At 34.7% G+C, this 27,820-nt stretch overlaps 1 protein-coding gene across 2 annotated transcripts in view; it reads right to left on the minus strand.

The window, feature by feature from the left end:
- The window catches only part of LOC129514576 (enhancer of polycomb homolog 2), a 118,811-nt gene that overhangs the window by 14,492 nt on the left and 76,499 nt on the right, over nucleotides 1-27,820 (minus strand). Inside the window, exons 3-10 of one of the 2 annotated variants that reach the window (XM_055333254.1) lie at nucleotides 24,042-24,187; nucleotides 17,870-18,076; nucleotides 10,129-10,277; nucleotides 9,006-9,138; nucleotides 6,612-6,803; nucleotides 2,871-2,960; nucleotides 1,282-1,427; nucleotides 829-1,172 (exon numbers count right to left, since the gene is read on the minus strand). In XM_055333254.1, the coding sequence (XP_055189229.1) occupies nucleotides 829-1,172; nucleotides 1,282-1,427; nucleotides 2,871-2,960; nucleotides 6,612-6,803; nucleotides 9,006-9,138; nucleotides 10,129-10,277; nucleotides 17,870-18,076; nucleotides 24,042-24,187 (1,407 nt within the window). Of the gene's footprint in view, nucleotides 1-828; nucleotides 1,173-1,281; nucleotides 1,428-2,870; nucleotides 2,961-6,611; nucleotides 6,804-8,975; nucleotides 9,139-10,128; nucleotides 10,278-17,869; nucleotides 18,077-24,041; nucleotides 24,188-27,820 lie in introns of both variants that reach the window. The other variant, XM_055333253.1, reaches the window with a different exon arrangement.

The raw sequence follows: 27,820 nt of genomic DNA on the forward strand, positions 1-27,820 counted from the left end.
ACATGTTATAAAGACTATCCGCAGATGAAAACAAATCAAAATTACATTTTAGATTGTCTAGATACTATACATTTACAATGTACATGTCATAAAAAATTAATTTGAGCACAGTGTTTCTTAAAATGCTCTCCAATCTCAATCAGAGGTAAACTACCAGACAAAATTACGACTAATCATAGGGAGCTTCTTAAAAAAAAAAAATCATTTTTCAGAGAGAGAGCTTTAAATGGTACTCTTGAGGAACAATACCTACATTTGAGCAAAGTTCATATACACAAAAAAAGGAAACTTTCTTTACCAAGTGCACATTATGGCTATGAAGATCTGCCAGCAGCTTATAACCATTCTGCCCACAGAGAACTCCCTATGTTTTCCACCAACACATTCACAAAACCAGGCACACACATTCAAAACAGAAGTCAGGAGTGCCTGGGTGGCTCAGTTGGTTAAGTGTCTGCCTTTGGCTCAGGTCAGGATCCCGGGGTCCTGGGATCAACCCACATCTGGCTCCTCACTCAACAGGGAGTCCGCTTTTCCCTCTCCTCCCCTGCTTGTGCGCTCTCTCTTTCAAATAAATCAATAAACTCTTAAAAAAAAAAAAGGGTTTTATAGGTAGTAGGAGACTGGTTAAAATATGAACCCCAACAACAGGATTTAGTTTCTTAGGCTGGAAAAAAACTATAGTAGGTTAAGATAAAAAAAAATTCCTTTCTTCAGTGGGATTATAAAAATAAACCTTAAAATTTACCCTGAGCACTTATGTAGTGAATAATGAAAATTAAGGAAAAAAAGAAGAGCAGGATATACTTTTAAAAAGTGACAGCTTACCTGATATGCCATTCTTGCTGGTGTTCAATAAAGCTACAGATGCTGCAGAAACTCTTTTATTGTTCACAGTCTGCCCTGATTTTCTTGAGGTACATTCTTCACTATCACTGTCCTGTAAATTTAGTAGCCTTGGCTGGAAACACTGTAGTCGACATGATCTGATATTGCTTAATATTTCAGAGAGGGACAGTCTATTTTCACAATGTTTACTGGAAGCATTGGTCCGAGTGAAATTAGAAGAAAAGTCTATAGTTTGGGAAGAGCTTGAAAAACCATTCAGCATTTCAGGGTCTATCTGTTTTAGGACTGGGTCATGTTCTGTGGATATCCGGTCCATTATAACCCTGAAAAGCAATATAAAACCAAATATTATCTGGAAGAACTTAATAACATTTTCTCTACATCCTCCTTGCTAGCTTGTAAACAAAAACCAGGCCAAAAGAAATAGTTTACCTTCCACCTCTGCCAATTCGCCTCCTTGCAAATCCTATACATCTTCTTGGGACTGTGAGCGTTGTAAGGCAATGCCTATATCTCAACTTATCCAAATCTGCCAATTCTGAATTTTCAAATGAGTGGTTAACTTGGTCCAAACGAGGCTGCAAAGAAAGAAAAAAAAAATTAAAAATCAGGGAGTAAATGTGAAACGAAGAAAAGTTAAATCATGATAAAAATAAAGTACAGCATTAGAAGAACAATTGAAATTTAGATGTAAAACTGTAAAATTGGAGTTTAAATGACATTAACTAAATAAAATTTTATAAAACTGAATCAAAAGTTCACTTACCAAAATAACTCAAACTGAATATTTTAGGGTATAACATATTTTAGAAGAAATCTATCTTTAAAGAATATTATGACTTTTAACATTTATGTAGAAAAGCAAAGACACTATAGTTAGTAATGTATAGGCTTCTTATTGAGATAAATCAGAAGGAAGTTTTTTGTTTTGTTTTGTTTTGTTTTTTGTTTTTGTTTTTTTTTTAGCCAAAAATTGTACTTTAAAGCATTTATGGATTAGGCTAACACTTCTTTATTTTTCTGGGTCTTAACATTACTCTGCCTTTTCATAGTAACTTTCTTTTTCTTATTAGCATAACTCGTAAATAACTTCCTACCTCTTCTACACTAAACAGACACACACACACACATACCCTGAATTGTTGGAAGTGTAGATGTTTACCATAATGCAATAAGAAAAATGGTCTCTGCAAGTCATATCTGAAAGCTATCCTCGTAACGCTATAGTTAGTTATACCTTTATGAAAACCCGAGCATTTGGGAGTGAGTCTCTCCTGATATAATGCTGCACCAAAACTTGACTTAATAGCACAAAGCAATTTCTAAGTATGTCAAAAAGCTTGAATATAATTATTATATAAGATATTGCCATGAAGAAAGTTTAAAAATGATTCTTTTTTTTTTTAAATATAAATGATTCTTTTATGTTTGATCCTTACTTGGTATATGCACAAGATGGACTTGACTAAAATAAATTTTAATAAGCAGCAACTATCAAAATTTTGGGGCACCTGGGTGACTCAGTCAGTTAAGCAGCCAATTCTTGATTTTGGCTCAGGTGATAATCTCAGGGTCCTGAGATCAAGCCCCATGCTCAACAAGGAGGCTGCTTCAGGATTCTCTCTCTATGCCCCTTCCCTCCGCTCATGTGTGTTCTCTCTCTCTCAAATAAATAAATCTAAAAAAAAATTTTCAATTAGAGATTTTGGGCTTATTTAACTCTAGCAGTGACAGTAATTTTCCTAACTACTAAGCTATAGTTAAGGCTCAAAGTAAAACTAAATTTCTAAAATTTAGAATTCGAAATTATCAATTTCCAAGTAAAAGGATTCTGGTATTTTTTAAATATCTTCTGAAAGGACTCAGTACTTTTCAGCATCTTTCACTGGTATGTATAGGGGATAGTAAATAAAAAATGCCGATGGACTTCTCATTTGTAAATCAAGACTAAGTTACCTTGACAAGAACTACCTATTAATTCCAGTTCATATATATATACTACAAAAAAATGAAGTTCTTACAGCATAATACTGGCATCCTGCTCGCCTCCTGAAAGCACAGGGACCATCAGGATCATTTTCCTCTTCAGGTTCTGATACTGGGGATGGTACCTAGAAAAAAAGAGGCATGAGACATTCCATTCAGGAGTTACCAAAGTCAACAGTTCAGTCTTTATAATGGTCTAAAATCAGAGTCCAATCATAAACAGTAAATCATTCCTACATTACTTCTGGTAGGCAATAAATCCTCCCAAAGAGTTAAAGACCAGCAAAGATTCTCTATGGTTAAAAATGATTATTTTGGATGGGTTAGTTCTTGCAAGTAAGTTAACATGGTTTTGTGTAATGGATTCTGAACATGTAAGTACTTAAGAATTAGTAGTTTTTATATACCCACTTGCATATTTTGTAAATAATGTATGTGACCATGAATGCTTTATTTTTATTTTGACAGTTATGCTTCACTTATAAGTACATGTATTTTTATGCAATGACTTTCTCTGTAATAGAGTCAAACCTAGGAAGTTAAAACACTATTTATAAAGCTTATGAATAGTGCTCCCTCCAAAGTGATTAAGGTCATACATACATTTTTCTCAAAGGGAGTCCCTTATTTCCCTACCCATTTTTTAATAATCACTTTTTTAAAAAGTTTTATTGAAATTCCAGCTAGTTAACGTATAGTGTAATATTAGTTTCAGGTGTACAGTTTAGTAAAACCACTTTTTAAACTTAGTAGATTAGAAGCAGAAAATTAGAAGAAAACTTGCTAAAAGTAAGCAGACTGGTTGCAGAGAGAAGTGATAAGCCCATAATCTGACAGCAAAAGAAAAAAAACCTTTCAAAAAGCTGTCACATAATTAAAAAGCATTCTGCCTGGAACTATGTGATCTTAGATGAAATATCGCTGTATAATGTGAGTGGACCCCTGGGGCAACACTGATCAATTAGAGCAAACTTTATGTCATAAAAGATGGATTAAATGATATACAAATACACTCTGATACAGCAGAAAATAATACGGTTTAGAAAAATTTCTACTCATAATGGTTGAAATAAAAAAAAAAGTTTTGGTACTTAAGTTTCAGTTGTCTCGCAATTTCACTTTGGAGAACATCTCTTTTTCTGACAATGCTGGCTCAACCATATTTACTTGCAAATTTTGAACCTCACAAATCCCTCTCTTCCTATTTTGAGAGGAAAAATGTGTTCTCTACATTATTTCCAAACTGTGGTAATTACCACTGAGCAGGGTCATCCAGGGGATAAAGGCATTTGTTTGAGGTTGCAATATACCTCCACCAACCCTATGGGGGAGACACAGAAACAGTAAGCTGGGGCTGATTCTTCTTCCCAGGGAACCAAGCCCCCAAACCCAAATTTTGAAAGGAAATCCCAAACATGAATTTTATACTTTGGTTCCTTTGCAGATCATCTACCTCCTCTAAAATACACAGAAGGAAGCGTTACAAACTCTTAGAAATTCTTTTTTTTTTTTTTTAAGAAATTCTTTGCATAAAGTATACCACCCCTTTGTCCTGACCATCATTCCCCAGGAGTGGATTCCAGGATTCAGTGTGAGACAAAGGAAGAGAGAGCTGTATTAGAAGAATCAGAAGCATAATCAAGAAAAGATAGGGTTTTTAATTCTGCTCTGCTGCAAATCAGTTGGGATAGGTCTGGTTAAAATGTTCTCTTAAGGCTCCCTATTCCCTATGTTCCTTGTTTACTAGACAAAGAAGAAACATATGATTATTTTAATGATCTTTTTAGCAATAAAATCCTGATTTTGTAACAGCTACATCCTAAATAGCTGCCTAATGAATGATGTCCAACTACATAGGTAAATATGAATTCTTCAGCAAGAAGGGGATATCATTATAAAAATTTATAAGAGTTTTTAAAGACCTAGTTAAAGGACTCAGGAAACTAAGTTTTAAAATACAATTCGAAATTTCAAAATTTTCATGTGGGTTTGAGGGCTGGGGACTATAAGAATTCAGAACAGAAACAAAGGTCCCTTAATGCACGAGGAATATATAGGACTAGTATGTGAGTGTGCCTTACCATCAGGGTAATGGACTGATTTTAGCAAGAAAGGAAGTTTCTACAGGTCGTAATATCCCATATGTCACCTTAAATGGCTAAGGTGTAAAAGCAAAGCTTTATAGGCTCTCCTGAGTACCACCAATATAAGGCTATTATTGATATATAATAATCCATGTCATACCCTTACTTAAAATTCTTTAATAATGCTTCAGTATATACAATGTAGATAGATAAAAGCCATTTGCCACCTGGCTACTACCACTCCAAGTATCATCCTGTTCAGCCTCTCTTCCCTTTTGCAATTTATGCTCGAGCAATGCTGAACTGCTAGCATTCTCATTCATATGCTGTTTCCTCTGCCTAGAGCCCATCCCTACTTCTTGTATATGGAAAACTACTATTTGTTAGGACATTATTTTCCTCATTTCTTCAAAATGGCCACATCCCATGGCTCTTCAAAGCACTGAGTCTAACTGGATTTTCCTTTGACAAAAGTAATGAATTATTTCATTTAGTGCTTTTTAAGAGTGTACTAAATTAGACATATCTTTGTGCATTTGTTACAATCCAGATGAATGCTAAAATATTATCTGGGATAGAAAAACTAAATTAGTGATAGAAGAGTAAAAAAATATGTAATATAGCAAAAGGGGACACATTTCACAATTTCATATAAACTCTAGATTTTAAATAGTTATAACCATAAACTATTTTATAGATAATCTTGCTTCCAGGCATATCTGTAATACTGGTTTAAAAAGTTTTTTCTTTTAAAGCAATGAAGCAAAAATGTTAAAATAAAATAACATGTATTTGTTGCAGCATCTCTTTAGGTTGCCTATACCATATGAAAAAGAAAAAAGAGAAGGGTATTGCTAGATGAGGTGCTAAATATAAATATGTATCTTTTAAAATTGATCCTTTAATATACAAAGGTCCTGTTTTAAAAATAGCACTTGTCAAAGTAAAATTAAGATTTTAAAACTGCAAACATTTTGCTATTAACTGTTGCAATATAAACCAAAGAATTATCTTCACAATTTATAATTTGAATCACTTCTTATAAATCTTCAAAATTAAATGGTTATTGCCAAACAAAGTAGCAAAATTTACATTAAAAGTTGTAGAATAGGGCAGCCCTGGTGGCGCAGCGGTTTAGCGCCGCCTTCAGTCCAGGGCGTGATCCTGGAGACCTGGGATCGAGTCCCACATCAGGCTCCCTGCATGGAGCCTGCTTCTCCCTCTGCCTGTGTCTCTGCCTCTCTGTGTCTCTATGAATAAATAAATAAAATCTTAAAAAAAAAAAGGTAGAATAAAATGCAAGTGGAATATGGCAAAAAGAAAAAGGGAATTATTATTGGTGAATATTTATATAATTATGTATTAACTATTTTAAAAGATCATAATCTATTTCTAATAATCTACCTTAAATACAGAGGGAAAGAATACTAACATTCATTTTTATATAAGGGAAAACTGAAAACCACCTAAATGCTCCACAGAGAATAAATTCTACCCAACTGATAGAAAATAATGTAAAATAAATACCATTTCAGTGGCCACATAAATAATGTGGAAAATGTATATATATATGCTATATAACATTAGGTGAAGAAAGTTAAGACTCAAAATTAAGAGGTCAATTATGTTTTAAAATATAGCAATATAAAAGACTAAAAGGAAATGTCTTTAAAATAGTTTTAAAACAAGCACCTGTGGAAATTCATCTTCATCTGAGCTGTGAAAGTCATATTGCTTAATGTCACTCTTATTGATCACAGGCAATGTCTCAGGAGTGGGTTGCTGAGATGTTATCAAAGCCTCTGCTTTAGGCTTCTTTGGGTACTTCTTCTTTTGACGAACCACATCAGAAGCCTCTTCTTTCAAAGACAAATGATGAGGGTGCTGTTTACATGACGATTTTTCCCCCAAAAGGAAGAAATGAAAATCATTTTAGAAATCATGAAAAACTATACTGCTCTTTGAAAAACATACATTTTTACCCAGGAGGTGATTTTATTTACTGTTTTTAATATGCAAAAACTATGTGATCATAAATTGAAAAAGGTTTTACTTTTTGCAAGTTATGATTAAAAATCATAATCGTACTTAATTTGCTTTTTATTGTTATTTTTACTTAAACTAAGATATTAGTGATTTTTAAAAATTGCTCTATTATTATGCAATCCAGCATTTAACAGTACCTCAATTTTTATTTAAATTCACTGTATTAATAATTAATGACTATTTTAAAAGTAATTTGATTTAGATAATAAATTCATTGATTTATTTCTACACTTATTTCCAATTTTTAAAAATGTCTACAGCTGGTACATTTTTGGAGAAAAATAAGTTTATTAACTAGAAAAAAAGCTTACTTTTTTAGAATGCACAATTACTGCTTCAACCGAACAATAATCAAACTGTTCTCAAGTACCCCAGAGTTGTGACAGCACTTGAGAGGCCATCTGGCAGGAGACTAATGGGGAGGGTTTCCAGCCCCACCTTGCTCTCAACTCCTCAGCCAAGAAGCTATATCTGTTTTAACATAACGGTATTTCTTTTAGTAAGTAGGGATCTACTGCTTAAAATGTTTGAAAATGATTGTTCTAAAAAAAAAAAAAAAAAGAAAATGATTGTTCTAAGCACCAAAGTACAAGCAATATGAAAGTGAAAAAATAATTAGGAAGTTCTACATTTTCCCATATAGTCCACATTTCTGTTAAAACTACCTCAGGGTCAAGAATGGTACACACAATGAAAATGCTGCTTACTTAGTGATATAGCTGGGTTTCGCACAATGGATATAGCTAGGATGTCAAAAAGAAAACCCCTACCTCATTCTTAGAAACTACCTATATTTTAAGGTGGGATGTATGACTAAGTAAACAAGGTTAACTGTGTTTAATGGGGTAGAGCAACAATGGATGCAACTGTATCCCTAAAACTAGTAAACAGGGTGAGCATTTACATTTATAGATGGTCTGAAATAAGAATCAACGAACGTATAATAAAGGCCGAGTCTGTCAGTTTTTTCTGGTTGAGATTTCATTTCTAGGCCTACCAATCATATACCTGGAAAAAGCACTGGTTTATATAAAATGGATTTTAAAAAATAACTTAGAAAATTACATGTATTGCACTGGTAAATTTTTGGCTATAGAGGCAAGTATGATTTTAAAAGAATCAGGTAGATGGGCTAGATGCCTGTGATGAATAAGAAAGAACTTTGGTGTCTGAATTGACATCAGTTGAATAAAAGGAGGAGGTCTTGCCGTTCCATATTCTTCTTTGACCTTTAAGAATAAACCCACAGAAAGTAAGAATTGTGTACATTTTTAAAAGATGAATTTTCCACAAACACCCTATGTTGCTTTTTAAATCTTGCTACAAAGTAAAGCTCTATTGTCTAAATAATCAATACCTATTATTTAAATTTAAACTCCTTAGAGGTTTTAGTAACTTTTGTATTTCTCAACTGAATATTTTAATTAATGTACCAAGTGAATACTGAATAAATACAATTCCTTTAAATCTAAGAGACCAAAATAATCATGTAGTCTGGCTCTTTCTATTAGGAAGAAAACAGGATCTGGAAGTTACAGGACTTCTTCAAATCACTCCAACTGGACAGCAGTTGATAAATGCTGGTTCTGGAAGTGATGATGAAAATAAGAATAACTTTAAATATCTCAGTGAATAAAGCTTTAATAGTAGATTTTGATGCCTGCCACTACAATGCAGGATTTGCTTAGGCTAATGACACGTAAACTTTAATTTATCGATATTCTGTAGGAAAGCAGATGGCATAGTGAAAAGCACATGGTTTTTGGTGTTAGTTAGACCTGGACCTAAACCTTGAATCAGCCACTTATCAGCTATCTCATCTAGAAGTCACACAGAGGTAAAATCTATGTCAAAGGGCTGCTGTAAGGATTAATGAGTTAATATGTATGTAATAATTCCTAGCAAAGTGCTTGGCAAATAGTAAAAACAATGCATGTTAATTATGTTTTTCTTTAACCAAATTATACTAAAGGTAACTGATGAAACCAGTAATTGTCTGATCATTATTACCATATGTGCTTCTCCCCGGAGGATATTCACCTTAGTTTTACATTCTTGGACTTTGTGATGATTTCCATTGTGAAGAGTTGCTGGAGTGGCATATAACTCTTTGTCTGATCTATTGATTTTCACTTCATTAAGGATTTCACCACCATAGTCTCCCAAGTGATATCTTGGAAAGGTAACAAAATGTAAGAAAACGTTTTATAGTTCAAAAATAAAACCAATGATATCTCAGTGAAATAGAACACAACTAATCAAATAGAGCCAACAATTTATCAGATTATTCTTAAAAGAGAAAATTCATGGGAATAAAGAAGTTCATATTTGCGACTTGGTAAAAACAAACAACCAAAAAACACAAAAAATCTCTAAGGGACACAGAAGACAAATTTCTCATTTATTCAATGTTTTCAAACACTGGGAAATGATGTTTAGAATGCTTACCTCAGGAATCACATAAAATTCTGTTCGGTTTAGTATAGTTTAATTATGCAGCTATGCAGGACAATGACTATTGCATTAGAGGACACTTTTTTTTTTTTTTTTTTAAGATTTATCCATTCTAAAGAGAGTGTATGCAGGCAGGGGAAAGGGAGGACACTCAGAGGGACGGGGACAGAGAAAATCTTCAGCAGATTCTCGCTAAGCATGGAGTCCTCCACTGAGGGGGGCTCTATCCCAGGACCCTGAGATTATGGCCTGGAGCTGAAATCAAGAGTTGGATGCTTAACTGCCTGAGCCACCCAGGCACCCCACAGAGAACACATTTTTTAAGTGTGTTGAAACAAAACATGCTTTCTACCTAGTAAGAAATAAAGTCATTTATAATATTCATTCCCCTCAAATTTTAATATAAAGTTTAATAATAAAAATGGACAGAATGATCCCTAGGTTCTTTTCTAAATAAGATTCAATGATTCTTTAAAACAATGACGCATGTTAGAGGATCTATACATATTATACACCAAAACATTCCTCAAACTTGTAATTCAAACTGATAATCTAGTTTTTAAAAAAACTAGCAACACAAGAATTCTTAAAAAAAAATGTAGGTTTTGCTTGAGAATCTATTTCAATTGTTCTAAAGCTAGGCAACAAATCATATTTTGTTCATCATCTGGCTATTGCTGCAATTAGTATATAACAGTAGCAATGTTACCTTTTTTCCACAACTTCTAAGGTTAAGTGCAATAATTCTCGTTTTGTTTTCTCTCTTCTCTTAATCATTTCCAAAATTGTTATGGCTCTACTAAACTCTCGTCTCAATTTCAGCATCTTTTCATAAGAGGCTTCATCATTCTTACGATTCTATTGAAAGTAATTTTAAAAGAATAAACAATTAAAATCCAGTTATCCACATTTCCATTTTCATTCACCAAATCTTAGGAAACACAAACATGTTCCATAAAATGTTAAATGTAAAAATGTTTTAAAAATTATGTTAAACAGCAACTACATAAGACAACCTATCTACTTAACTCTGAAAATAGAAATTTAAGCAAATAGTTCTTAAATATTGAAAAAAAATGTTGCCTACTGTTGAAAAGATGGAATAATAGAAGGGATCATTCCAATGTAAAGAAATATTTAAAAGTCTGCCTGAAACAAAACTGAATGTATCAGAAAATGTAATCCATTCAAATTGATGCAGGGTATTTTCCAGTGACGAGAGAAACAGTCCTGTCAAATCAAGGTTACCTAAAAATAGCCAAATTGGGTCTCCATCCATCCATCCAGCTCTGTAATTGTGGGATGAAAGGATCAATAACACAATGTAAACACTTACAATGACAAGCAAAATTTCACTTCACAAACTCAGATATAAAACTGAAAGTGGGATATAAAGCATCTCAAGGAATGGGATTATTATGTTTCAAAGTAATAACACCTCACTGCAGGGTAGAAAACAAGTGAAAACTCTGCATTTCAGAGTATTGTTAAGATATTCTCATTCTGAAGCCTAAGATTTAATTTGAACAACTCAGAGTGAAAGTCCTGCTTAATAACTAGAGAAGGCTCAGTTGTAATTAGCAGCATCTATTTGCATACGAAAATTACTGTGAATATATTTTGTTTAATCAAATAACCACAGAATATTTTTATTAGGCATGAAACTATTTGTTTAAAAACAGACCATTACCACCTCTCATTCTATGAATCCAGACTGACTGCACTTAAGGAATCTTTCCATCCTTGAGTTAATAATGCAATTGCACTACAGGGTATTTACTCAAATGATACAAAAACAGTGATTCAAAGGGGCACATGCATCCCAATGTTTATAGCAGCAATATTCACAACAGCCAAAATATGGAAAGAGCCCAAATGTCCATAGACTGATAAACGGATAAAGAAGATTGTGTGTGGGGGCAGCCCTGGTGGCTCAGCAGTTTGAGCGCCATCTGCAGCCCAGGGCCTGATCCTAGAGACCCAGGATCGAGTCCCACGTCGGGCTCCCTGTATGGATCCTGCTTCTCCCTCTGATGTGTCTCTGCCTCCTTTTCTCATCTCTGTGTATTCTCATGAATAAATAAATAAAATCTTTTTTAAAAAAAGAAGATTGTATGTGTATATATACACTATGGAATATTAGTCATAAAAAAAGAATGAAATCTTGCCATTTGCAATGGCAAGGATGGAACTAGAATGTATTATGTTAAGCAAAATAAGTCAGAGAGAGAAAAATACCATAGGATTTCACTCATGTGGAATTGAAGAAACAAAACAGATGAACACAGAGGAAGGGAAGGAAAAATAAAAATACCAACAGAGTGCCAAACCATAGGAGACTCTTAACAATAGGGAACAAACAGGGTTGCTGGAGGGGAGGTAGGTGGGGGAATGGGGTAAATGGATAAGGGGCATTAAGGAGGGCACTTGTGAAGAGCACCGGGTGTTATACATGTAAATGATGAATCCCTAAATTCTACTCCTGAAACTAATACTACAGTATATGTTAACTAACCAGAATTTAAATAAAATCTTGATAGAAAAAAAAATCCAATATATTACAGAGATGACTGCTAAGGACACAAACTCTGCAGGAATAAAAGAGATTGACACTTCATCAAGCAAGGATCACAAATATTTGGTGTGCTTACTGAGAACAAAGCAGATATGGAACATGCTCTAGAAGATACATTCTATGACCATTTGAACAGCTAAAGAAATAAGGATTTATGAACATATCCTAATTGATTTGATGTGAAAAGTTACTTAGTTTTTTTTTTTTTTTTTTACTCTTATAAATATTAACCAAAGGCAGCCCCAGTGGCCCAGCGGTTTAGCACCGCCTTCAGCCCGGGGTGTGACCCTGGAGACCCGGGATCGAGTCCCATGTTGGGCTTCCTGCATGGAGCCTGCTTCTCCCTCTGCCTGTGTCTCTGCCTGCCTCTCTCTCTCTCTCTGTGTGTGTCTGTAATGAATAAATAAATAAAATCTTAAAAAAAAATATTAACCAAACCTTTTGTATTGCCCCTCTCTTTTATTATCAAAATAAAGTATGCTAAAAGTGGTTTAAAAATGAATGCAATAGGACATTAAAAGGAACCTGAAGCCAGGTTTCATATTGGAAGATTATAAAGGAGAAAATAAAACCTGAGAAAGATTCAATGTTTTACTCTCTTTTCTCTTAAAATGCTGTTATTAATTCTTTTACCTTATCAAATGGAAATTAATCCCCCCCCACCATACTATGTGACAAAAGGCAAAATGTAAAATACGGTTTTTAACAAAAAAAAAAATTTTTTTTTGGCCATCAGGCAGCAGCAATACCTTCCAACTGAAAAAAAAAAATTAACATTACCAAGAGCAACTATTAAAGTGTCCCCTATACAGAGCACTGCACATGTTCTCTACCCTCAAAAGGCTTAAAGTCTAAAGATTAATTTCCTTTTGATAAGGTAGAAGAATGACTTACACAGCATTTTAAAATACAGGCATGCAGTACCTTAAAAGAACTTAGTTTAGGTTATACTTTATAGGTGACAATTAATTTTCAAATATAAGAAACTACACCTAAAAGTCTAATAAGGACATACAAATTCAAAGATGAATAATGACACAAAGTTACATACCAGCTGAACAATATTCAAAAGTGCACCAGAACCTATTAAGATGAATCCTCTCTTCGCTAAGTGTTCCTTATGGATTACATGTTTCTGCCCTGTCTTTACTAGTCATTTCCTGCTCTCTTTAGGCCCAAATAAATAACTATCCTTCCTAATTTTTCCTTTTTACTAGTCCTGTCCTTTCTTTTCTTTTTTTTTTTTTACTTTTTATTTTGAAATCATTTCAGATTTACACGAAGTTTTAACAAATTCCTATATATCCTCATCCAGATTGCCCAAATGTTATTATTTTACATTTGCTTTATCTGTCTCAATGTATGTATATCTATTATTTAGTCTGTACTATGACGGACACTATTTGTGTCCCCTGAAAATTCATGCTGAAACTCCAAGTCCTCAATGTGATAAAGGCAGTTAGGTCATCAGGGGTGGAGTCCTCACAAATGGATTTGTACTCTTATGAAAGAGATCCCAGAGAGCTTTCTTGCCCCTTCTCCTATGTGAGGACACAGCAAGATGTCTTATGGACCAGGAAGTAGGCCCTCACCAGACACTGAGTCTGCTGGTACCTGTATCTCAGACCTCCTAGCCTCTAGACCTGTGACAGATAAATACTGTTTAAACCACTCAATCTCTGGTACAGCCAAAATGGACTAAGACAGATATACATGAATATATACAAATACACACAGATATATAAAACAGTCATATTTTTAAATTTTTTTGAGATTAGTTGAATATATACTGCATCATCTCTAAGCACTTTAATATGGACTTTCTAGAAACAATGATACTCTTCTTATAGTATCAAAATCAGGAAATATTGACTTTATTCATATTTCACTGATTGCCCTAATATCCTTTATAGCAACGAATACAATTGTTAAACATATTTTTATGTTATGTAATTATTGCTATAAAGGACATTAACGGAAAAAAAAAATAAAGGACATTAACGGGACAATAATTTTTATTAAATTCACTTAAAACAGCAACTTTTTTCCTGGTCTAGGATCTGATTCAGGATCACAACTGCACTTAATTGTCATGCACCACCTCAGCTGAAACTAAGAGTCAGCTGCTTAACTGACTGTGCCACCCAGGCACCCCATGATCTCAACATTTTTGAAGAACAGAGGCCACTTATTTTTGTAGGGTGCTCCTCTACTTGGTTTCTTCAATGTTTTTCCACAATTCAGGTTATGTATTCTTAACAGGATTATCACAGAAGTGATACTGTATCCCTCTCTTATATTAAGAATTAAACGAGGGATCCCTGGGTGGCGCAGCAGTTTAGCGCCTGCCTTTGGCCCAGGGCGCGATCCTGGAGACCCGGGATCGAATCCCATGTCGGGCTCCCGGTGCATGGAGCCTGCTTCTCCCTCTGCTTGTGTCTCTGCCTCTCTCTCTCTCTCTCTCTCTCTCTCTCTCTCTCTCTCTCTCTCTCTCTCTCTGTGTGTGACTATCATAAATAAATAAAAAGTAAAAAAAAAAAGAATTAAATGATACCTATTTGATTACTCATGATGATAACTTTGATCACTCAATTAAGATGGTGTCTGTCAGGTTTCTTCAGTCAAATAACCTTTTTTAAAAAAGATTTTATTTATTCATGAGATACACGGAGAGAGAGAGAGAGAGGCAGAGATACAGGTAGAGGGAGAAGCAGGCTCCATGCAGGGAGCCCGATGCCCTGAGCCGAAGGCAGATGCTCAACCACGGAGCCACCCAGGAGTCCCAGTCAAATAACTTTTTAATTAAGAAAGTATGTTGTAGGATTATATACTTGTTTCTCATTAAATTTCCTCCCATTAGTTTAATATCCACTGATTCTAACTTTTGCCTGAAAAAATTGACAAATGGTGATTTTCAAACTTCCTCATTCCACTGACACTTGGAAGTTAAAATTCTACTGTAAGGAAAAGTGTTCTCTTCTCTTTTATCAATCTCTTTAACCTACCAATCTTCCTTCCTTCCTTCCTTCCATCCATCCATCCATCCATATTAGTATGCACTCATGGGTTACTTATACTCCAGATGTTATTCATTACTCTATTTATCCCTCTCAGCAAACAGAGCTAGGAAATACAACTGTAATATATGTGTGTACGTATACATGCACAGATCTGTATCTATTTCTAACTATCAATATAAAAACAGTGAGTTCATACTGACATCTTTTCTATGCTTTTAAGATGGCCCTATCCTTGTTTTCAAATCCACTCACTTCCTTTACTCTTCCTCACAGTGGTCTCTACCCTGGATCAACTCTTCTTTTTCCCAGTTAAAGTTTTCTCTCTATTCCCATATTATAGTTCTGATCTACTGCCAAATCTCTAGGGAAGTGGTTCTCAATCTGCTGCACTTTTTTTTATCTTTTATTTTTTCAAACTGCTGCACTTTAGAATTAACTATAGATCTTTTTAAACCAAGTATCCGGGTGGGGATGAGTGGGTGACGGGCACGGAGGGGGGACACTTGACGGGATGAGCACTGGGTGTTATTCTGTGTGTTGGTAAACTGAACACCAATAAAAAATTAATTTATTAAAAAAAAAAAACCAAGTATCCTTGATTGTTTTGAAGAATAATCTTCATAGGAGATTGTTCTAAGGAGCCAGATTGAGACACACTATCCTGTGTTCCCTCTTCTGTCGATCTCATTTTTTCTGGGCCACACAGAAGGGAGAGAGAAAGCACAGATGTTAACAGTTGTGTCTATGGGGTTAAACATATTAAACACACATGCTGATTCAAGACTTCTTCCCAATCAGTGGTTTCAGACATGCTGGTGCCTTAAGACTGTCTCATTTAAGAATGTCCTTAAGTACTTAAGCATTCACAAATGAAATATTAGTTTAGTTTCAGAAGTCCACTATTCTTGCACCTTTGTATCTAGCTATACACGGGTTTTCTATTTTGTGGAAACAGAAAAGGAAATAGAGAGCCTTTGTTAGCTGTATTCATTCTTGCATATCCCAAAGCTTGCTCACCTCTGGAACATGTAGGGGTATTCACTATTGAATGACTGAATGCTTTCCCAACTTTTTCATTTTGAAACACATAAACATTTCTAAACAGCACTGGTATCATGAAAGGGAAGTAGTAGGTCCCACAACTGAAAACAGAGAGGAATAAAAAAAACTACTAGAAAAGAAAATGTAGCACTCTGCAGAGGAAGGTGAAAATAACAGATAAGAGAAAGGGTAGGAATCAGAGAGTCAGGAAAAAGTGGTGCTAGTTATTGCACAGTGGTGAAGCACCTAAATATCTGAACCCATTCTAGCAATTCTCAATATACACTGCGTAGAAAACAGTATTTTAACCTACTGAAGAATAAAATCAATGTAAATATTTAGAATATTGCTTACGTGTCAATAAATACTGCTAATTTTAATTACGTCAGACCCATTCACTTAAAGAGGCCAAATAGTATTCTTCCTTCAAAAGACATTGCTAAAAGTCTGTTTTGCAATATATCTGAATCAATTATATTTCTTTTAAAAAGCAGTTGGTAGTTCAGATTTTTCAATGGTTCAGATAAACTTCTTCATGTCCAACTGCCTATATTTATAAACTTATTTTAGTCTTTTTTAAGCAAGATGTTAAATCTTCACAAAGTATCTTAGATTTCCTTAGCTAAGAACTAAAACCAATTTGAAACCTTAGCCTGGGTTAGAGAATGTCATCTACTCTTGAGAAATACAAGAAAGACTTACAGAAAATAGTTGCTTGCCAGTAGGAGAATTTCTCCTAAAATATACTATTCCTGGCAGCTGTTATGCTTCACAGCTGTTATATTAACAACTGACAAGGACAAGCTTTTAATGTTAGGAGAAACAGGAATCTGATTTGGAGGAAAATGCTTTGCCTCCGAATCAGAATTCCTTATAATTTTACATTTATATGTTCCAATTTTTTTTTTGTGTGTTAGAAAATGTGTTACTATGCATGGTGTTTGGAAGACAGTGAATACCTCCTATGAAATAATACCTTCCGCTATACCATATCATTCCACAACATGAGACCCTGTTTCTTACTTAAAATTCCGCTCACACTGCTTCTGAAAGGCAGATGGGGACAGGTTCATCAATTTGAAATCTGACACAATGGACAACTCAGAAAAGAAAAACATTCCACTGTTACTTTTGACTATTGGCAGAACAGGCTTGAAAATGAACCTTTCCCTACTTCTCCATGACACCATAGTAGCTAGAGGCAGTAGAGTCCATTTTATTTGCAAGAATTAGAATATGGTTTTATTTTTTTTTAATTTTTAATTTTTATTTTTATTTTAATTTATGATAGTCACAGAGACAGAGAGGCAGAGACACAGGCAGAGGGAGAAGCAGGCTCCATGCATCGGGAGACCGACATGGGATTCGATCCCGGGTCTCCAGGATCGGGCCCTGGGCCAAAGGCAGGCGCCAAACCGCTGCGCCACCCAGGGATCCCCTAGAATATGGTTTTAAAGAAGCTATAAGCTCTTAAGCTTCACATACAAGAGGATATGTATAGAACGTATATACAATGTACTGAAGAACTCAAATTTCTGAGGTACATAAAGATACGTAATTCCTTTTACCACTTCAATCGTAAGTCTCAAATGGTATAAGCAGTAGACTTATAAAGGGCATGGGTATTAGGTATTATACCAACAGAAGCCAACCAATAGAAGATACTGAAGAGCAGGATTTCTAACCTCAGGTTCAACAACATTATGAGCTTCCGTGTATATCAAGGTATTCAAAATTATTTGTCATTAGCAGAAAAAAAAATTGGTCTTAAACACTATGAAGGTACACTCAATTAAATCTAATTTGCACATTACCTTTCGAGTTTGCATTTTCTCTGTTCTCCTCCGAAAGGCAACATAAGGGTCATTGTTGGTAGAGCCGTCCCTTTTCTCTTGTTTTATCTGAGGAATGAGGGACGGTCCCCTGCAGTTTTTACGTTTTCTTACCCAGTAGTCATACACAGCTTTAATAAGGTAATCATCTTCGTTTAGCAGCAGTTTTGCTTCCTGAAGTGTTACAAGCTAAATGAAAAACACAAATTATCATTAACTGTGACGTTTGAAAAAGAGAAATCCAGGTTACTATGCCTACAGAAAAAAATGTGATCAGTCTAACAATTATGATCAGACATCATGATGGCAGAAAACACAATTCAATCTGACAGAGGATTTACTAATAAGGAGATGTATCCAAAAATTTGTATTTTGCTCTGAGAGGTAGTAAGTACAACTTAGTAGTTTAGAAGACTAAATGAACAACAGCTGGGAAGACTGCATAGATTTATGCTTTAGTTAAGTCTTGGACTAGAAAATATCTATAGTCCACCAAAATTCTGATATTCTGTGATTCTACACATTTAAAGATCTACTAGTTTTCAACTTTCTGTGCTTTTGTTCTTCAACAGAAACTAGAAGATACAGAAAGGTTTTTTCTATCTCCCTATAAAATGAAAGATGATTATTCTCTAATATATTGTAACGAATATAACAAGTTTATTATTTTTAAAGATTTTATTTATTTATTCATGAGAGACACACAGAGAGAGGCAGAGACACAGGCAGAGGGAGAAGCAGGCTCCCTGCAAGGAGCCCGATGTGGGACTCCCGGATCCCAGATCCCAGGATCATGGCCTGAGCCAAAGGCAGACACTCAACCGCTGAGCCACACAGGCGTCTCAACAAGTTTCTTTTGAAAGTATAAAAGAACTCTTCTTGCAAAATAGTAAGCATATTTCTAGAAGTTTCAACACTGTACAATTTTGGATTTCTTGTACTAATTAATAAAGGCAATTCCTCTACCCAAACTGGTTAAATACTAGAGAATCCTTGTTCTCAACACTGATTCTGCTGACACTGTTATGTCTGGGACAGTGACTCTAGCATGGTTCCTCTAGAATCTCTCACATTGATATCTCAGGGATCTAATTCTCCTTTATCAATGAAGTCAATATAATGTTGACATATCTCAAACCAAGGTTTGTAAAAATTTGCTTGGTCACATCTAATTTTTTACTGCTTGTGAAGATCAAATAGACTGATCAGCTTTAGCAGGATGGATTATGAGTTATCCATATCCATTTACAGTGAACTCTAGAAAAAGATTATAGAGTTTTAAGGCTGGAAAACCTCAATGAAGTGCTCTTATTTACTTTTATCATTTTGGAGATGAAGATTCATTTTCAAAACAAGTTCTTCACTAGCAAATGTTTTCCTAAAACTTGGAAATTAAGGGAAAAATTTTCTCACTGAAACATAGGAATTGATCTGAGGGTTGTATGAAGTCTACTGAAGATAGCATGATTCACCGAAGAGATTTCTGATATCTGATTTCTCATATGGGTATAACTTCATGGAATAAATGCAATGATCATTTGGATTTCCAGTCCTATGATGTTGATTACCAGGGCTAATTAGTTGGTTTCTTACTATAATTAGGCTGCCAAGATTGGCTGCAGGAGAAGAATACACTGACAATGTCAATTCAAGTATTCCAGTCCATGTAATGATTACATTTAGGGCCATAAAACTGTATGTGACCACACTTTGGCTTACTCAATGTCTCAGTCAAGTCACCTTAAATGCACCTAAGAGGCTGAGTAACGTGGTCTTTAAAGTAGGGGGCCAAAGCCTAGAACGGGAGACCAAACCAAAAGAACCAGTATTTCCACATCAACTTTAAATGGGCGCCTTTGTTTGCTGAAATTCTCTGGAATAGTCCAAAGTCTACAATGCCAGTGGTAGAGTTAGAACCAAGCTTTCTGGATCTACTAATATTTGACCTCATGCTTAAAAGCATCAGAACATTATCACTGGAAGCTCTCATGTGCTCTGAGGACCATGGGAAACAATTGTTTTTTCAGCTGTTTGGTCATTCTATTTCTGGTAAAGTTTTATCACCTTCACTAATTGTATCAAGAACATGCTCTAACTTATAGAGTGGAGAGGAGGATAGGTTTCTTTCCATCAAGCTGCAGAGCAGTACTGAGTTTCTTCTACAATACTATCAGAAGGACACTGCTTCCTATCTTCCTGAAGGAGATGTCAGGCAATTAAAACACTGCCTCATATTTCCTTCTCTGGTGATTCTTGCTCCTTTCACAAAGGTTCTTCTGCCTGGTTGATAAGTACCCTCTTTATATCTCAGGTAACAAGAATTCAATACACTGTTTACAGTTAAAAACATCCTGACATTCCTTTCCAGTGTTAACTATATTTCTCGGCTAACTGATGTTTTTATGTTGCTATACAGTAAACTTTTATTGGGTAATCTGGGTTTTAATCATTCTGTTAAAATTATCTCTGGCTATTCTAAGGCAATCGGTATTCACTTGCATCATTATTATTATGCTGACAGCATCAATCTGAGAGAGCAAGAACTATCTGCAGATAAAGTAGCCCCAGATTATTATGACACAGGATTAAATCTGCAAAATCTGAATCCTACTACTTTTTTACCTTAAGAAAAAAAGTTCTGCCATTTAGCACTTTCTCTACCAGAAAACAATGGAAACCAGTACTTAACAAAAAGGTCCAGGATATTTATTATTTCTAAGACACTTCTGAGTTGTCTGATTTACTTGTTTACATAGATTCATGATTCAGCATTTTTAGCAAGTACATTTAGAATACACAAATGAATAAATTACATACAAAAAGTAATGTTTTAAAAATATAGTCAGTTAAGCACTAAATAATCAACTATATCAGCCCATCCGGTGTTATATAGGTTGTGCAGAGATTAGGAAAAAAACTTCAAAATAAAACCACTACCTACAGAAACTTAAAATATGGCAATCAAGGCAAGACAAATACAATTTTTAATAAGAGAACAGTGTCAGAACTTTAGAACTGAGTATTAGTGCATTAAGATAGAGGTCAGAACTATAAATTACTCCCTTCTAGGAGTACCTATGTTGCTAGCTTAAGATATAAGGATAAATTCTGAGGACAGATAGCGAAGGAAATAGCAACAAGAGGTAGCGGAGGAGGAGGAGATGAAGAAAGAAGATTCTTCTAATACTACAGGGGATATTTAGTAGGATGTGGGCTAAAATGGATGGATGACAATGAGAAAGCCATTGGTGATCTGGATACAGTTTCAGTATACTGAAATGCATTGGGGTAGGAGTAAAAGTTAAACAATATGACTAACCTTTTAAAAATGTAATAGACCAAAAAAAAAAAAAAAGAAAAAAAGAAAGAAAGAAAAAAGAAAGACAAAGGGTGGCAGTTTACTGAGAAAGATGAAGTCAAATAAAAGGGTCTCTTGTAAATAGGGACCCTTGGCAAAGAGGAAGATGAAAGAAATAGAGATAATTAAAGATGGAATATGCAAGGAATATACAGGTGCATGAAGAAGAGTTAGAAATTTAGGGACTGAATGAAAAGGGATAAAACACACATCACTGTGAGTTTTGGGAGTCAATGGAGAGAGAAGGAATACAGAACAGGATCATGTGGAGCTAAGAGAGTAATTCAGAAAAATTAAACTTGAGATGTCTGTGGATTATCTAGGTGGGGATGGCAATAGGCAGCACGAAAAGAGAAAAAGGAAAAGTCCTGGAGCTTGAGAAGGAGGTCAAGGGTAAAGATACATATATATATAATATTCACCCTCATAAAAATGCTTGCTAAGGTGATATTAACCCCAAACACATAGGATAAAAATATCAAGAACAGAATTTTGAGAAACTCTAATGTTTGCAGAAATTAACGAAAAGGACTCAGTAAAGGACTATTAGAAGGAATGATCACAGAAAATAACACACACTCCCCCCAAAAAAATCAGAAGAGAATGAAGTATATTCAAAAGACCAAAGGTGATGAGTTTCAAGAAATAGGAGCACTCAATTAAAATGAATGAATGGGGACTGAAAATAGTCACAGCATTTGGCGACAGGAATCTTCAATAATGGCTTCATTGCAGCAGTCTCTACAAAATGATGAGGGCAGAAGCTTTGTCTCAGTCTTTTATGTCTTCTCTACCAACCTAACAAATATTGCTTTAACCACAAACTTGATTCCTTGCCTTGAGATCTGCTACTATGTTAGCTGCCAAGAAAGGAAAATAAAGAAATTCATGAATCCACATTTCAGGCACCTAAAATAACAGCCTTTGGTATCTTTAATCCTTTATCCTAATAACAGGACCATTATCTTGTCCCTAAGATGAACCTCTACCTTTGTCTACACTGCTGAAAGCAGGTGCAATCATTCTCTGGGCCTACCCAGTTTTAGGATTTAAAAACTTGTCACTGAGCAAAGAGAAGTAATAGGATATTTTACTGACTATACATGGATCGTTAATTGTATTGTTCACGCATGCTTTTTGTGTCCCCACTTAGAGAAGAAGCTCCCCAAGGGCAGAACATGTGTCATCTCTCTTGTTCACCGAAGTACTAAATAAATATTACTGACAGAAATGAAATAAAGCCAATTACAGAACAGAGAGCTGAAGGCTTCTGATGATACAATTTCAGCCACCACGAGCAATTTCTGAGCAATTATGGAAAGTAGCAGAAATGCTGAAATAAAGACTATATTTAGGATTGCTAGAAAAGTTTGAATATTAAGAAAAATGAAATTATACCTAATGCCAGTGGATCAAAACCTCAGGAAAACTGTGAGCACTATTAAGAATATTTTTGGTACTTAAATCTGATAATTAAAACAAATTTCCAATAAAAAAAAAAGAATCTCTCAAAAAGCCAACTAAGTTGAATTTTACAAAATTCAGTTTTTAATGTCCTTTTGATTGCACATTAAATATTACTTTCCATCCCAAGGCGGGCAGGGGTGGGGGGAGAGGGGGAACTGGTAGAAAGGCTAAATGTGCAGCAAAGTCCTTTCGCCATGGAAAAGTTATTTAAAGGACTCAAGTTGGGAGGTAAAGGAAAATAATGAATTTCTAATAGGCAAATTAATGAAAAGTGTTAACAGTCTACTGTAAAACATTTATTTCTATAACTTCTTACATCAATAACAATTAATATATATTAATATACCACACAAGTACACCAGAAATTTTTTTAAAGTAGTTTATTTTTAAAATCCAATTACAATATCTAGAAGACGTTCATAATAATAAACTTGGAAAACAGAAAAACAGAATAAAGAACATAAAAATCACCAAAATTTGATCACCTAAATAGAACCGTTAGTGGTATTTTGTTGGGCTTTCCTGATCTTTTATTCAATGCACACATATAAATGTAAATTCTTTAAATGAATCTCATAGTTTTGTCCTTAACAATTCTGTTTCCTTTTTTTGAACTCTAACATATAAGGAACAATTTCCATTGATATTCAAAATAATGGTTTTTAATGGTTGTGTGATATCCTACCCTACACACAATTTATAGGTTATTCTAAACATCCTTGTTCAAAAATCTTCGAATTTTCACTATTTTTTTTTTGAGAATGATTCCTAGAAGTAGGATTACTAAACCAAAAGGTATATTTTAAGGTTCCTGAAATATGCTGCCTAATTGCTTTCCAAGAAGGCCATACCATTTTTAATCCTCTCTACCATATTTAGAATGACCCACTAAAGAAAATTATTTGTGAAGTTTCTTCTTCACTAAAAGTTTTAAATAGTATATAAGTAAAACTAAAATACATCTAAAATGACAGAGTACCTTAATAAATCTAAGCAGCAAGTAAGATTTGGTATGAGCTATCTGCCATAGAGACACAACCAAGCAAATTTAGCCTATGGAAAGGATGAAGAAGATATTATATAGCATTGCAGCTAGTATTATTTTTATATCCAAAAAAGAAGAAAGGTCAGAATAGTACTCTTCATACTTATTCAAAGACATTATGCTTAAGTTTTCAGTTCCAGGAATACTGTAAATAGAAATTCTAGGATGTCAGTAAAATTTAAAAGGCAGTATAATACAATATACTTAGGTCTAAAGAAAATGCAAAATAAAGCTGCTAATTGGATTAATAGTAAGACAGGAGACATTTTTACAAGGTACAGTACCTGATTAGAACTGGCTTTTTCAAGTCTGTCAATCATAATTTCAAATTGCAAAGGCTTAATTTCCATCTTTCTGTTAAGTCTATTTAATAAGGTCTCATCTTCTGAATCCATATCATAATCTGGTTGCTCGTTGTCTAGATTGAAGGCTAGAAAAGAAAAGAAAAATTCTTCAAACTGAGGAGAAATTATGGAGTTATATAGTGTTTATATTTGACCATATAATATTCCTAAATTATAACACATAGACCAGAGAGGAGCTCATGAGCTGACATCTAAAAATCAGTTTCAGAGTATACCTGAAACTAATGTAATGCACACGTTGTGTCAACTACTGTAAAAAAAAAAATCTTAATTCATATATGACACAGTAAAAGCAATAACTAAAATTATTTTAAAAATAACAGATCACAGTTAACTACTGAATGGGAAAAAATACTTGCAAATGACATATCTCATAAAGGGTCAATATTGAAAATAAAGAACTTATCCAACTCAACACCAAAAAAACAAATAATTCAACTAAAAAAAGGGCAGAAGACATGAACAGACACATGAAAGGATACTCAACATCACTCATCACCAGGCAAATGCAAATCAAAACTACAAAGATACTACTTCACACTTGTCAGAATGGCTAAAAGAAAAACTCAAGAAAACAGTTAAGTGTTGATAAGGATGTAGAGAAAAAGGAACTGTTTGGCAAGGTTGGTGGGAATGCAAACTGATGCAGCCACTGTGGAAACCAGTATGGAGGTTCTTCAAAAAGTCAAAAAACAGAACTACACTATAATACAGTAATCACACTACTGGGTATCCATTCAAAAAAATATAAAAACACTAATTCAAAGGGCTATATGTACCCCTATGTTTACTGCAGCATTATTTACAATAGCCAAACTATGGAAGCAGCCCAAGTGTCCAACAATAGATGAATAGATAAACAACATGTAGTATACATACAATGGAATATTACTCGGCCACAAAAAGAACTGAAATCTTGTCATTTGCAATGACATGGATGGAGCTAGAGAGCTTAATGCTAAGTGCAATAAGCTAATCAGAGAAAGACAAATACCATATGATCTCACTCATATGTAGAAATTAACAAACAAAACAACTGAACAAAGCAAAAAAGAGAAAGACAAACCAAAAAACAGACTCTTAACTAGAGAAGATTAGATGGCTACCAGAGGAGATGTAGAGTCTAACAGGTGAAGGGGATTAATGGTACACTTATTTTGATGAGTACTGAGTAATTACGAAATTGCTGAATCACTTTATTGTACACCTGAAACTAATATAATGCTGTATATTAACTACACTGGAGCTAAAAATTAAAAATAAATACCTTTCACTAACTGAAAATAAAGCATCACGAAATACATGCCTTTTGGCATAGATGTTTTCATCAGCAATTATTGAGAGGATATGTCTTTTTTTTTTTTTAAAGATTTTATTTATTTATTCATGAGAGACACACAGAGAGAGGCAGAGACACAGGCAGAGGGAGAAGCAGGCTCCATGCAGGGAGCCTGATGTAGGACTCCATCCTGGGTCTCCAGGATCACACCCTGGGCCGAAGACAGCACTAAACTGCTGAGCCACCGGCGATGCCCAGAGAGGATATGTATTTATCAAAATGGTAGTTTGGTAACATGATGAAAAGCTATAGAAGAAAATTAAGAATCTAGAAATAAGGAGTGCTTCGCTGGTTCAGTCAGAAGAATATGCAAACTCTTGATCTTGGGGTCATGAATTCTAGCCCCATGCGGGATGTAGAGATTACTTAAATAAAAACTTAAAAAAAAGAGTCTAGAAATAAACTCCAGTACAAAGTGTATGATAAGTAATGGCATTTCAAAACACTGAGGACAAAGCGGATCATTAATAAAAAAGGGTTATACATACTAATTATCTTTAAAAAAACTTAAGTTGGAATTCTACTTCATTCCTAATACAATAAATTATATATTTAACAAAATGTTATAGTAAAAAATAGAAAAATGCAAAAAGGAAATGCAAAGGGAAAATGTATGGGCAGGTACAAGCTCAGAAGCCATAAATCTGATCAAATACATGCAAACACAAAAACAAGATACGTGTCACTAATCAAATAGACTAAGATCTAAAACTTGATGATACGCTATTTTGGAATGAATGGGGGAAGGAAACCTCAAATGCTGTGAGGAGGAAATGAAAGCTGGTATTAGTTCAATTAAAATACATACTCTCGGACTTGGCAATTCTATTTCTGGGAATTTATCCTATAAATTCATACATAGAGACAAAGATAAATATACAAGAGTATTAGATGTGACACTGTAAGGAGTAACAAATATAAAACAATAAAACAATTAAACAATAAATAAATAAATAAAGTACGTGGGAATAGAGAAACGTGATGGTTTGTACATACATGAAATAGAGGAAGCTCTGAAAATGAATGACAATGATATGGAAAGAAACCAATCTTTTTTTTTTTTTTAATTTTTATTTATTTATGATAGGCACACAGTGAGAGAGAGAGGCAGAGACACAGGCAGAGGGAGAAGCAGGCTCCATGCACCGGGAGCCCGACGTGGGATTCGATCCTGGGTCTCCAGGATCACGCCCTGGGCCAAAGGCAGGCGCTAAACCTCTGCGCCACCCAGGGATCCCGGAAGAAACCAATCTTAACTGGTGAGAAAAATTAGGGTACACAATAGTGTACATGTGCATTTAGACACATTTTTAAAATATAAATAGTATATGTATACATATATACTATTACAAAAGCACAGAATATTTTTTAAGTTTTGTTTGAGAGAGAGAAAACACGAATGGGAGAGACAGAAAGAATCTCAAATAGATTCCGCGCTGAGCAGGAGCCCAATGTGGGGCTTGATGTCACGACCCTGAGATGACAGCCCCAATGGAAACCAAGAGTCTAATGCCTAATTGACCACACAACCCAGGCGCCCCTGGAATACTTTTATATAGTGCACAAATGTGTGTTTTTAAAGGGTAAGGAGAACACACACACACATACACACACACACTCTCTCTCATAAACGCACAGAATACTTTTGGAAGGATATACAAGGAAGTGATAACAGCTTTCCACTTCTGGGAGGGAGGCTGTATAGATAGGGAAGTAAGTACAATCTGCTGTTTGAATATATTTAAACATTTACAAGTTGACTGCTTATAGTATAGAGAATTTATAGAACAGAGGTGGTCTAAAATTAGCTGATAAAGCACATATCACTTCTAGTTGCATGTAGCTTTCAACATCCCTTAGATTTCCTTTTTCTTAAATATATTCATAAGCAAGCATCCAACGGGCATAGCTATATAGTGGAATGAAAATATGAAGAATCCAGGAGAAGAAATAATACAAGAAAATTTCCCAGAGCCAAAAAATGACAAGAAGTTTTCAAATTAAAAGGGTTTATTGGGGGTACCTGACTGGCTCAAGTCTGTTAGCCATCTGCCTTTGGCTCAGTCATGATTTCAGGGTCCTGAGATTGAGCCCCCTGTGGGGCTTCCTGCTCAGCGGGGAGCCTGCTTCTCCTTGCTTGTGCTCTCCTGTCTGTCTCTCTCTCGCTCTCTCTCAAAAAGATAAATATTTTAAAAATAAAAAAAATAAAAGGGTTTACTGCTTATAGCAGCATTATCAACAATAGCCAGCTATGGATGGAGAGAGAGAGAGAGCGCGCGCACGCGTGAGCAGGAATGAAAAGTATAGGAAGAATACTTTTCCAGCTTCTCTCCACCCCTTCACTCTTCCCCCAGCCAAG

The sequence above is a fragment of the Nyctereutes procyonoides genome, unplaced genomic scaffold (genome assembly GCF_905146905.1).
Source record: "Nyctereutes procyonoides isolate TBG_1078 unplaced genomic scaffold, NYPRO_anot_genome, whole genome shotgun sequence".
Taxonomy (NCBI): Eukaryota; Metazoa; Chordata; class Mammalia; order Carnivora; family Canidae; genus Nyctereutes; species Nyctereutes procyonoides.